This window comes from Microchirus variegatus (assembly GCF_963457635.1).
Source record: "Microchirus variegatus genome assembly, chromosome: 16".
Classification (NCBI taxonomy): domain Eukaryota; kingdom Metazoa; phylum Chordata; class Actinopteri; order Pleuronectiformes; family Soleidae; genus Microchirus; species Microchirus variegatus.
The window spans coordinates 3,980,263-3,993,311 of NC_139817.1; the positions used below are offsets into that span (position 1 = coordinate 3,980,263).

Sequence of the window (13,049 nt, forward strand, 5' to 3'; positions counted from 1 at the left end):
AAAATGGGCAGATTTTGGACTAAATAGTGTAGTATGACATTGAGGTCGTTGACATAGTATAATATGATGTTCTGTCACATTTTGGGATTAAAAAAACACATGTCAATTTTTTTTTCGATTTTGGACGACATAGTATAGTATGTCGCTTTTGTCAAATTTGGGACCAAAATCTTTTTTTTCAAAAAAATTGGCAGATTTTGGACTAAATTGTGTAGTATGACATTGAGGGCGATGACATAGTATAATATGATGTTCTGTCACATTTTGGGATTAAAAAAACACATGTCAATTTTTTTTCGATTTTGGACGACATAGTATAGTATGTCGTTTTTGTCAAATTTTGGCCCAAAAAGTTTTTTTCAAAAAAATGGTCAGATTTTGGACTAAATAGTGTAGTATGACAATGAGGTCGATGACATAGTATAGTATGACGTTTTGTCACATTTTGGGATTAAAAAAACATATTTCAATTTTTTTTTCAATTTTGGACGACATAGTATAGTATGTCGTTTTTGTCAAATTTGGGACCAAAATGTTTTTTTCAAAAAAATGGTCAGATTTTGGACTAAATAGTGTAGTATGACATTGAGGTCGATGACATAGTATAGTATGATGTTCTCTCACATTTTGGGCTTAAAAAAACACATTTCAATTTTTTTTCCGATTTTGGACAACATAGTATAGTATGTCATTTTTGTCAAATTTGGGACCAAAATCTTTTTTTTCAAAAAATGGTCAGATTTTGGACTAAATAGTGTAGTATGACATTGAGGTTGATGACATAGTATCGTATGATGTTCTCTCACATTTTGGGATTAAAAAAACACATGTCAATTTTTTTTCCGATTTTGGACGACATAGTATAGTATGTCGTTTTTGTCAAATTTTGGACCAATTTTTTTTTTCTAAAAAATTGTCAGATTTTGGACTAAATAGTGTAGTATGACATTGAGGTCGATGACATAGTATAGTATGATGTTCTGTCATATTTTGGGATAAAAAAAATGTTTTTCCAATTTTGGACGACATAGTATAGTATGTCGTTTTTGTCAAATTTTGGCCCAAAAAGTTTTTTTCAAAAAAATGGGCAGATTTTGGACTAAATAGTGTAGTATGACATTGAGGTCGTTGACATAGTATAATATGATGTTCTGTCACATTTTGGGATTAAAAAAACACATGTCAATTTTTTTTTCGATTTTGGACGACATAGTATAGTATGTCGCTTTTGTCAAATTTGGGACCAAAATCTTTTTTTTCAAAAAAATTGGCAGATTTTGGACTAAATTGTGTAGTATGACATTGAGGGCGATGACATAGTATAATATGATGTTCTGTCACATTTTGGGATTAAAAAAACACATGTCAATTTTTTTTCGATTTTGGACGACATAGTATAGTATGTCGTTTTTGTCAAATTTTGGCCCAAAAAGTTTTTTTCAAAAAAATGGTCAGATTTTGGACTAAATAGTGTAGTATGACATTGAGGTCGATGACATAGTATAGTATGACGTTTTGTCACATTTTGGGATTAAAAAAACATATTTCAATTTTTTTTTCAATTTTGGACGACATAGTATAGTATGTCGTTTTTGTCAAATTTGGGACCAAAATGTTTTTTTCAAAAAAATGGTCAGATTTTGGACTAAATAGTGTAGTATGACATTGAGGTCGATGACATAGTATAGTATGATGTTCTCTCACATTTTGGGCTTAAAAAAACACATTTCAATTTTTTTTCCGATTTTGGACAACATAGTATAGTATGTCGCTTTTGTCAAATTTGGGACCAAAATCTTTTTTTTCAAAAAATGGTCAGATTTTGGACTAAATAGTGTAGTATGACATTGAGGTTGATGACATAGTATCGTATGATGTTCTCTCACATTTTGGGATTAAAAAAACACATGTCAATTTTTTTTCCGATTTTGGACGACATAGTATAGTATGTCGTTTTTGTCAAATTTGGGACCAAAATCTTTTTTTTCAAAAAATGGTCAGATTTTGGACTAAATAGTGTAGTATGACATTGAGGTTGATGACATAGTATCGTATGATGTTCTCTCACATTTTGGGATTAAAAAAACACATGTCAATTTTTTTTCCGATTTTGGACGACATAGTATAGTATGTCGTTTTTGTCAAATTTTGGCCCAAAAAGTTTTTTTCAAAAAAATGGGCAGATTTTGGACTAAATAGTGTAGTATGACATTGAGGTCGATGACATAGTATAGTATGACGTTTTGTCACATTTTGGGATTAAAAAAACACATTTCAATTTTTTTTTCAATTTTGGACGACATAGTATAGTATGTCGTTTTTGTCAAATTTGGGACCAAAATGTTTTTTCTAAAAAATTGGCAGATTTTGGACTAAATAGTGTAGTATGACATTGAGGTCGATGACATAGTATAATATGATGTTCTGTCACATTTTGGGATTAAAAAAGCACATGTCAATTTTTTTTTCCGATTTTGGACGACATAGTATAGTATGTCGTTTTTGTCAAATTTTGGACCAATTTTTTTTTTCTAAAAAATTGTCAGATTTTGGACTAAATAGTGTAGTATGACATTGAGGTCGATGACATAGTATAGTATGATGTTCTGTCACATTTTGGGATAAAAAAAATGTTTTTCCGATTTTGGACGACATAGTATAGTATGTCGTTTTTGTCAAATTTTGGCCCAAAAAGTTTTTTTCAAAAAAATGGGCAGATTTTGGACTAAATAGTGTAGTATGACATTGAGGTCGATGACATAGTATAATATGATGTTCTGTCACATTTTGGGATTAAAAAAACACATGTCAATTTTTTTTTCGATTTTGGACGACATAGTATAGTATGTCGCTTTTGTCAAATTTGGGACCAAAATCTTTTTTTTCAAAAAAATTGGCAGATTTTGGACTAAATTGTGTAGTATGACATTGAGGGCGATGACATAGTATAATATGAAGTTCTGTCACATTTTGGGATTAAAAAAACACATGTCAATTTTTTTTCGATTTTGGACGACATAGTATAGTATGTCGTTTTTGTCAAATTTTGGCCCAAAAAGTTTTTTTCAAAAAAATGGTCAGATTTTGGACTAAATAGTGTAGTATGACATTGAGGTCGATGACATAGTATAGTATGACGTTTTGTCACATTTTGGGATTAAAAAAACATATTTCAATTTTTTTTTCAATTTTGGACGACATAGTATAGTATGTCGTTTTTGTCAAATTTGGGACCAAAATGTTTTTTTCAAAAAAATGGTCAGATTTTGGACTAAATAGTGTAGTATGACATTGAGGTCGATGACATAGTATAGTATGATGTTCTCTCACATTTTGGGATTAAAAAAACACATTTCAATTTTTTTTCCGATTTTGGACAACATAGTATAGTATGTCGCTTTTGTCAATTTTGGGACCAAAATCTTTTTTTTCAAAAAATGGTCAGATTTTGGACTAAATAGTGTAGTATGACATTGAGGTTGATGACATAGTATCGTATGATGTTCTCTCACATTTTGGGATTAAAAAAACACATGTCAATTTTTTTTCCGATTTTGGACGACATAGTATAGTATGTCGTTTTTGTCAAATTTGGGACCAAAATCTTTTTTTTCAAAAAATGGTCAGATTTTGGACTAAATAGTGTAGTATGACATTGAGGTTGATGACATAGTATCGTATGATGTTCTCTCACATTTTGGGATTAAAAAAACACATGTCAATTTTTTTTCCGATTTTGGACGACATAGTATAGTATGTCGTTTTTGTCAAATTTGGGACCAAAATCTTTTTTTTCAAAAAATGGTCAGATTTTGGACTAAATAGTGTAGTATGACATTGAGGTTGATGACATAGTATCGTATTATGTTCTCTCACATTTTGGGATTAAAAAAACACATGTCAATTTTTTTCCGATTTTGGACGACATAGTATAGTATGTCGCTTTTGTGAAATTTGGGACCAAAATCTTTTTTTTCCAAAAAATTGGCAGATTTTGGACTAAATAGTGTAGTATGACATTGAGGTCGATGACATAGTATAGTATGACGTTTTGTCACATTTTGGGATTAAAAAAACACATTTCAATTTTTTTTTCAATTTTGGACGACATAGTATAGTATGTCGTTTTTGTCAAATTTGGGACCAAAATGTTTTTTCTAAAAAATTGGCAGATTTTGGACTAAATAGTGTAGTATGACATTGAGGTCGATGACATAGTATAATATGATGTTCTGTCACATTTTGGGATTAAAAAAACACATGTCAATTTTTTTTTCGATTTTGGACGACATAGTATAGTATGTCGTTTTTGTCAAATTTTGGACCAATTTTTTTTTTCTAAAAAATTGTCAGATTTTGGACTAAATAGTGTAGTATGACATTGAGGTCGATGACATAGTATAGTATGATGTTCTGTCACATTTTGGGCTAAAAAAAATAAGAATTCAAAAAATGTCAGATTTTGGACAACATAGTATAGTATGTCGTTTTTGTCAAATTTTGGACCAAATTTTTTTTAAAATAATGTTCACATTTTGGACGACATAGTATAGTACGACGTACTACATAGTATAGTATGGCTTTTTGTCACGTTTTGGACCAAAAAAATGTTTTTCAAAAAAATAGTCCGATTTTGGACGACATAGTATAGTATGTTGTTTTTGTCAACTTTTGGACCAAATTTTTTTTTCAAATAATGGTCACATTTTGGACGACATATTATAGTAGGAAGTATTACATAGTATAGTATGTTATGTAAACTGTGGGTTATACAAATAAAGATTGATTGATTGATTGATTGATTTTGGACGACATAGTATAGTATGTCGTTTTTGTCAAATTTTGGACCAATTTTTTTTTTCAAAAAATTGTCACATTTTGGACGACATAGTAGAGTACGACGTACTTCATAGTATAGTATTACATTTTTGTCAAGTTTTGGACCAAAAAACTGTTTTTCAAAAAAATTGTCAGATTTTGGACAACATAGTATAGTATGTTGTTTTTGTCAAATTTTGAACCAAATTTTTTTTCATAAAAAATTGTCAGATTTTGGACGACATAGTATAGTAAGACGTTTTTGTCAGATTTATGACCAAAACATTTTTTCCAAAAAATTGTCAAATTAAAAACATCATAGTCCAAAATGTAAAAAAATGTTTTGGTCCAAACTTTGACAAAAACGTTATACAATACTATGTCGTCCAAAATTTGACAATTTTTTAGAAGAAAGTTTTTTGTTCCAAAATTTGATTAAAAAAAAGTCATACTTTAGTATGTTGTCCAAAAAATGACAGCAAAGAGTAGAAGAAACTGTTTTTAAATAACTTTTATATATTTGTGTCCAAAAACAAAGACAGATCACAACAAACTGGAGCTAAAACTGGTATCTGCACAAGCAAACTCATGTTTACCTCCAGAGGGCAGCGGACGTCAGCATAAATAAATAAATAAATAGCAACATGTCAATAAAACAACTGTTTTACACAATAAAAGCCCTGACATGATGAATGATGAATTACTGCCCCCTACTGATGAAAAAAGGAAACACAGCCACAAATGTCTTCAAATTTCTGAAAATTCTCACGTTTGATAAGCTTAAAGCTTTAAATAAGAGCTGTTAGAACTGATAAACGTCTTTCATTCATATGGTAATAAATCCAGTAAATCGAGTGTCTTTGGGGAGACGGGGGGTGGGGGGGCGTCTTCAGCAGGACGACAGACGAGATGGATAGTTGACGAAGCAGTGGAACTCGTTGGACAAGTTTTTGTTGTGTTTGGGCAGAAAACGGCATTTTGTCACGTCCAACAGCTCTTTGGCCAAAGTCTCCATCACTTCACCTGCAACACAACAACAACAACAACACACAATATTAATATAAACATAAAAATCTGGTGTAAAAAGCTGCTGAAATAATAGAAAATAAGTCATCATTCTCTAAAAAAAACCTACTAATTTGTTCCTAGAGGCGGAAAAAGTCACATTCCCAAAAACTGCTATAAAAATATTATATACTGATATTTTTAATAGCTTAAAAATACTAAAGTATGACTCTTTGTCAAATTTTGGACGAGATGCTGAAGTACGACTTTTTTGTCAAATTTTGTACGACATGCTATAGTATGACTTTTTTGTCAAATTTTGGACGAAATGCTATAGTATGACTTTTTGTCAAATTTTGGACGAAATGCTTAAGTATGACTTTTTGTCAAATTTTGGACGACATGCTAAAGTATGACTTTTTGTCAAATTTTGTACGACATGCTATAGTATGACTTCTTTGTCAAATTTTGGACGAAATGCTATAGTATGACTTTGTCAAATTTTGGACGAAATGCTTAAGTATGACTTTTTGTCAAATTTTGGACGACATGCTAAAGTATGACTTTTTTGTCAAATTTTGGACGAAATGCTGTAGTATGACTTTTTTGTAAAATTTTGGACGAAATGCTTAAGTATGACTTTTTGGTCAAATTTTGGACGACATGCTATAGTATGACTTTTTTGTCAAATTTTGGACGAAATGCTTAAGTATGACTTTGTGTCAAATTTTGGACGACATTCTAAAGTATGACTTTTTTGTCAAATTTTGGACGAAATGCTATAGTATGACTTTTTTGTCAAATTTTGGACGAAATGCTATAGTATGACTTTTTTGCCAAATTTTGGACGAAATGCTATAGTATGACTTTTTGTCAAATTTTGGACAAAATGCTTAAGTATGACTTTTTGTCAAATTTTGGACGAAATGCTTAAGTATGACTTTTTGTCAAATTTTGGACGAAATGCTTAAGTATGACTTTTTGTCAAATTTTGGACGACATGCTTAAGTATGACTTTTTTGTCAAATTTTGGACGAAATGCTATAGTATGACTTTTTTGTCAAATTTTGGACGAAATGCTATAGTATGACTTTTTTGTCAAATTTTGGACGAAATGCTTAAGTATGACTTTTTGGTAAAATTTTGGACGACATTCTAAAGTATGACTTTTTGGTAAAATTTTGGACTACATTCTAAAGTATGACTTTTTGGTAAAATTTTGGACGACATTCTAAAGTATGACTTTTTTGTCAAATTTTGGACAAAATGCTATAGTATGACTTTTTTGTCAAATTTTGGACGAAATGCTTAAGTATGACTTTTTTGTCAAATTTTGGACGAAATGCTATAGAATGACTTTTTTGTCAAATTTTGGACGACATGCTAAAGTATGACTTTTTTGTCAAATTTTGGACGAAATGCTTAAGTATGACTTTTTGTCAAATTTTGGACGACATGCTAAAGTATGACTTTTTTGTCAAATTTTGGACGAAATGCTTAAGTATGACTTTTTGTCAAATTTTGGACGAAATGCTTAAGTATGACTTTTTGTCAAATTTTGTACGACATGCTATAGTATGACTTTTTTGTCAAATTTTGGACGACATGCTATAGTATGACTTTTTTGTCAAATTTTGGACGAAATGCTATAGTATGACTTTTTGTCCAATTTTGGACGACATGCTATAGTATGACTTTTTTGTCAAATTTTGGACGAAATGCTAAAGTATGACTTTGTGTCAAATTTTGGACGACATTCTAAAGTATGACTTTTTTGTCAAATTTTGGACGAAATGCTATAGTATGACTTTTTTGTCAAATTTTGGACGAAATGCTATAGTATGACTTTTTTGCCAAATTTTGGACGAAATGCTATAGTATGACTTTTTGTCAAATTTTGGACGAAATGCTTAAGTATGACTTTTTGTCAAATTTTGGACGACATGCTAAAGTATGACTTTGTGTCAAATTTTGGACGACATTCTAAAGTATGACTTTTTTGTCAAATTTTGGACGAAATGCTATAGTATGACTTTTTTGTCAAATTTTGGACGAAATGCTATAGTATGACTTTTTTGTCAAATTTTGGACGAAATGCTATAGTATGACTTTTTTGCCAAATTTTGGACGAAATGCTATAGTATGACTTTTTGTCAAATTTTGGATGAAATGCTTAAGTATGACTTTTTGTCAAATTTTGGACGACATGCTAAAGTATGACTTTTTTGTCAAATTTTGGACGAAATGCTATAGTATGACTTATTTGTCAAATTTTGGACGAAATGCTATAGTATGACTTTTTGGTAAAATTTTGGACGAAATGCTTAAGTATGACTTTTTGGTAAAATTTTGGACGACATTCTAAAGTATGACTTTTTTGTCAAATTTTGGACGACATTCTAAAGTATGACTTTTTTGTCAAATTTTGGACAAAATGCTATAGTATGACTTTTTTGTCAAATTTTGGACGAAATGCTTAAGTATGACTTTTTTGTCAAATTTTGGACGAAATGCTATAGAATGACTTTTTTGTCAAATTTTGGACGAAATGCTTAAGTATGACTTTTTTGTCAAATTTTGGACGAAATGCTATAGAATGACTTTTTTGTCAAATTTTGGACGAAATGCTTAAGTATGACTTTTTGTCAAATTTTGGACGAAATGCTTAAGTATGACTTTTTGTCAAATTTTGGACGACTTGCTTAAGTATGACTTTTTTGTCAAATTTTGGACGAAATGCTTAAGTATGACTTTTTGTCAAATTTTGGACGACATGCTAAAGTATGACATTTTTGTCAAATTTTGGACGAAATGCTATAGTATGCATTTTTTTCAAATTTTGGACGAAATGCTTGAGTATGACTTTTTTGTCAAATTTTGGACGAAATGCTTAAGTATGACTTTTTGTCAAATTTTGGACGACATGCTAAAGTATGACTTTTTGGTCAAATTTTGGACAACATGCTATAGTATGACTTTTTTGTCAAATTTTGGACGAAATGCTTAGGTATGACTTTTTGGTCAAATTTTGGACGACATGCTATAGTATGACTTTTTTGTCAAATTTTGGACGAAATGCTTAAGTATGACTTTTTTGTCAAATTTTGGATGAAATGCTTAAGTATGACTTTTTGTCAAATTTTGGACAACATGCTAAAGTATGACTTTTTTGTCAAATTTTGGACGAAATGCTATAGTATGACTTTTTTGTAAAATTTTGGACTACATTCTAAAGTAAGACTTTTTGGTAAAATTTTGGACGACATTCTAAAGTATGACTTTTTTGTCAAATTTTGGACAAAATGCTATAGTATGACTTTTTTGTCAAATTTTGGACAAAATGCTTAAGTATGACTTTTTTGTCAAATTTTGGACGAAATGCTATAGTATGACTTTTTTGTCAAATTTTGGACGAAATGCTATAGTATGACTTTTTTGTCAAATTTTGGACGAAATGCTTAAGTATGACTTTTTGTCAAATTTTGGACGAAATGCTTAAGTATGACTTTTTGTCAAATTTTGGACGACATGCTAAAGTATGACTTTTTTGTCAAATTTTGGACGAAATGCTTAAGTATGACTTTTTGTCAAATTTTGGACGACATGCTTAAGTATGACATTTTTGTCAAATTTTGGACGAAATGCTATAGTATGCCTTTTTTTCAAATTTTGGACGAAATGCTTTAGTATGACCTTTTTTTCAAATTTTGGACGAAATGCTTAAGTATGACTTTTTGTCAAATTTTGGACGACATGCTAAAGTATGACTTTTTCGTCAGCTTTTGGACGAAATGCTTGAGTATGACTTTTTTGTCAAATTTTGGACGAAATGCTTAAGTATGACTTTTTTGTCAAATTTTGGACGAAATGCTATAGTATGACTTTTTTGTCAAATTTTGGACGAAATGCTTAAGTATGACTTTTTGGTCAAATTTTGGACGACATTCTAAAGTATGACTTTTTGGTCAAATTTTGGACGACATTCTAAAGTATGACTTTTTGGTCAAATTTTGGACAACATGCTAAAGTATGACTTTTTGGTCAAATTTTGGACGAAATGCTATAGTATGACTTTTTGTCAAATTTTGGACGACATGCTAAAGTATGACTTTTTCGTCAGATTTTGGACGAAATGCTTGAGTATGACTTTTTTGTCAAATTTTGGACGAAATGCTTAAGTATGACTTTTTGGTCAAATTTTGGACGACATTCTAAAGTATGACTTTTTGGTCAAATTTTGGACAACATGCTAAAGTATGACTTTTTGGTCAAATTTTGGAAGACATATGACCTTTTGGTTAAAACTGATCCGTTTTCAGGTTGAAGTTGTCAGAGAAGACAATAATAAGACACGTCTGTGTCTTCTCGTGTCCCCGGGTCTCACCTGTGCAGAGCAGGACTTTACTTTTACTCAGGTATTTGACGGTTTTGGCCACTTTGCGCAGACATTCCTCGGACAGGTACGGAGGGTCGGCCAAGACCACGTCGAAGCTCCGCGGGGGGACGTCGGCGGAGAAGGACAGCGGCTCGTTGTAGTCGTAGAAGACAAAGTCGTCCCCGTAGGCGGAGAATCGTCGGTCGTATTCGAAGACGACGGCGGTCACGCGCTGAGAGCCGCCCACGACGCCCTGCTTCAGCTTCTGATAAACACTGGGAGAACTCACACAAGCTATCCTGAGAGCCAAGAGAGGACAGGAGAGGACACATGAGGGGGGCGGGGCTTTAACCACTTCCTAAACTTTATTTACATAAACAGATTACGCACGTTAACGCGAGAGACGTAAATGTTTCCGCGCCGCGACACCGGAGTCCAGGCACCGTTTACCAGTTAGCTCCGTTAGCTGCATTAGCTCGTTTAGCACCGTTAGCGCGTACCTGTGTACTACGTATGTGTGCCTCTGTTTTTGAAGTTTAGCGTTACTTTAGAGACTCATTTTAACAAATCGGGACGTCACGCAAACATGACGTCACGCACGTCTTTTTTCGGTCAGTCGTCAAGGAAACGTGCCAAGCGCTAACGTTGACGCCATTAAACGTGTGTTGTTGTACATGTTTTCTATCTTTATAATACTTTAAACTAACAAACACTGCAGTAACACCAACAATTATACTAATGCGAATACAAATAACGATAATACTAACAGTACATATACGACTAAGGTTGACAACACTTCTGTAAAATAAGGTGCGTTGTTACCTGCCTCCCTCTCCAGCCTCGCGTACGACCTCTTCCGCTAACCGAGTGGCTGTTTCGTCACTGTACCAGAACTGACTCATGCTCTGAGGAAGAGACGGAAATAAGTACAATAATAAACAATAACAACAACAAACAGAACAAAGATAGTCAATAAAATACAAATTACATTGAAGAGGGTTAGATAGAATTAGATAATACTCAGATAATCCCTGTATAAACGCACATGAATAACTTTATCGACACTAACACAGAATGACACCATATGCTGAATCATCAGTGTAAACCTCACCCAGTCCTCCTCCACTGATCCCACTGCAAACTGGTCCGACTGCGTCGAGCCCTCGAGTCCTGAACCAGAACAGGTCTCTGCGTAAAACTGGTGCAGGGCGGCGAGCGCGTGAGCGGAGAGCGTGGGCACGTCGTCGTCATCGTCGCTGTCGCTCATGACGACGACGATGAAGAAGAGGAGGAGGAGGATGAAGAGGACGCTGTGACGAAATCAAAGAAAACGTGATTATGCGTGAAGAAAAGTAGCAAGAATAAGAAGTATTATGTCAGTAAAATTAGCTAATTAAATACTAAATAATCTAAATACATAAAAGTACCACACAGTGTGCAGAGAAGTCCATAAAAAAAACCAAAAAACCAATATTAATATATATAATTGGATTTCATGCATTTAGGCTAATGTTGCATGACATTAACCTCTAATAATAACAACAATAAGACAGTACATACGTATATATACATATACACACATACATATATATACATATACATATATATATACACACAAACATATACATATATATATATACACATACATATATACACATACATATATACATACCCACATATATATACACACATATATATATACACATATATATATATACACATACATACACATATATACATATACATATATATATACACATATATATAAACATACATATATATATACGCATATATATATATACATACATATATATACACATATATATATACACATATATATATACACATATATATATACACATACATATATATATATATATATATACACATACATGCACATACATACATACATATTTACATATACATAATATACGTGTGCACATGTAGTCGACTCAATCTGTACGTCAGCTACACTGCGTTGTGTTCTGTGCACGAAAACACGGGCTACGGGACGCAGAGCTGCTTTCACACCATCGACGCATCTCACAATTCAACATTACGTTAATATTTGTTCACAAATTAGCATTAAAAACTTAAAAAACATAACTTTTCGATCTCGGAAAGTCGACAACATACCTGTGTCAGTGAGGGACAGCGCAGACTGACCACCAGAGGGGCGAGCTACTACGTCATATCCGGGACGAAACCCGACTTTCAGAATAAAAGCTCTGATTTGTAAAAATGAAGGAATAAATAGAATAAAACCACACAAATTAGATAAGAAGAGGCTAAAACGAATCATATGATGGATTTGGGTGAAAGTAATAATAATAAAGTACCAAAAGGAACATTTTTCTATCTCCGCTGCGAACGTGCAGCTGTGTTGCAGGCTGATGACTTACGGCAACTACAGCTCAAAAATAGTATCTAACTTTTAATGTTTAAATGGTTTAAAACATATTAATTTATCTGTTTTAAGTCAGAGTCACACATACACGTGATGCAGTCGGTTAATCGAATATCGGAGTGGAAAATTTAAAACTGTTAAAAAACGCCGCACGATGATGACGTACGGCAGAAAGTCCGGCAACTGTGAAGAAAGATTTTCTTTTTTTCTCGAAAAAGTCAAACGTAAAATAAAAAGATGCTCGGAAAAGGTTTTTAGATGTGTATGGAAGAGGATTAGGGTCATTTGTAAAATAATAATAATAATAATTTCACTTTGTATTTTTGCTTAAACTCTATATTTCACGTCGGTGCATGTACAATGGTTTTGCTAGCGTAACAAGTTAGTTAGCTAGCTAGCATACTTAACATACGTAAAATGTTCTCATTCTAAGATTCTTTTAAT

General features: G+C 32.2%; 1 protein-coding gene across 1 annotated transcript; it reads right to left on the reverse strand.

Moving 5' to 3' along the window:
• Positions 1 to 5,356: 5,356 nt before the first annotated feature.
• Positions 5,357 to 12,349, reverse strand: eef1akmt1 (EEF1A lysine methyltransferase 1). Its single transcript, XM_083902195.1, has 5 exons — positions 12,335 to 12,349; positions 11,310 to 11,508; positions 11,021 to 11,103; positions 10,208 to 10,497; positions 5,357 to 5,841 (listed from the first exon to the last, which is right to left on the reverse strand). The coding sequence occupies exons 2-5, from the start codon at positions 11,463 to 11,465 to the stop codon at positions 5,708 to 5,710; spliced, it is 663 nt and encodes a 220-aa protein (XP_083758321.1). The 5' UTR covers positions 11,466 to 11,508; positions 12,335 to 12,349; the 3' UTR covers positions 5,357 to 5,707.
• Between the last annotated feature and the right edge of the window lie 700 nt (positions 12,350 to 13,049).

Excerpts from the sequence above, each read along its gene's own strand:
- eef1akmt1 (XM_083902195.1), bottom strand. The coding sequence starts at position 11,465 with ATGAGCGACAGCGACGATGACGACGACGTGCCCACGCTCTCCGCTCAC. Across the intron at positions 11,104-11,309 it reads GATCAGTGGAGGAGGACTGG|AGCATGAGTCAGTTCTGGTA; the intron begins GTGAGGTTTACA and ends TCTCTTCCTCAG. Across the intron at positions 10,498-11,020 it reads GAGGCTGGAGAGGGAGGCAG|GATAGCTTGTGTGAGTTCTC; the intron begins GTAACAACGCAC and ends CTTGGCTCTCAG.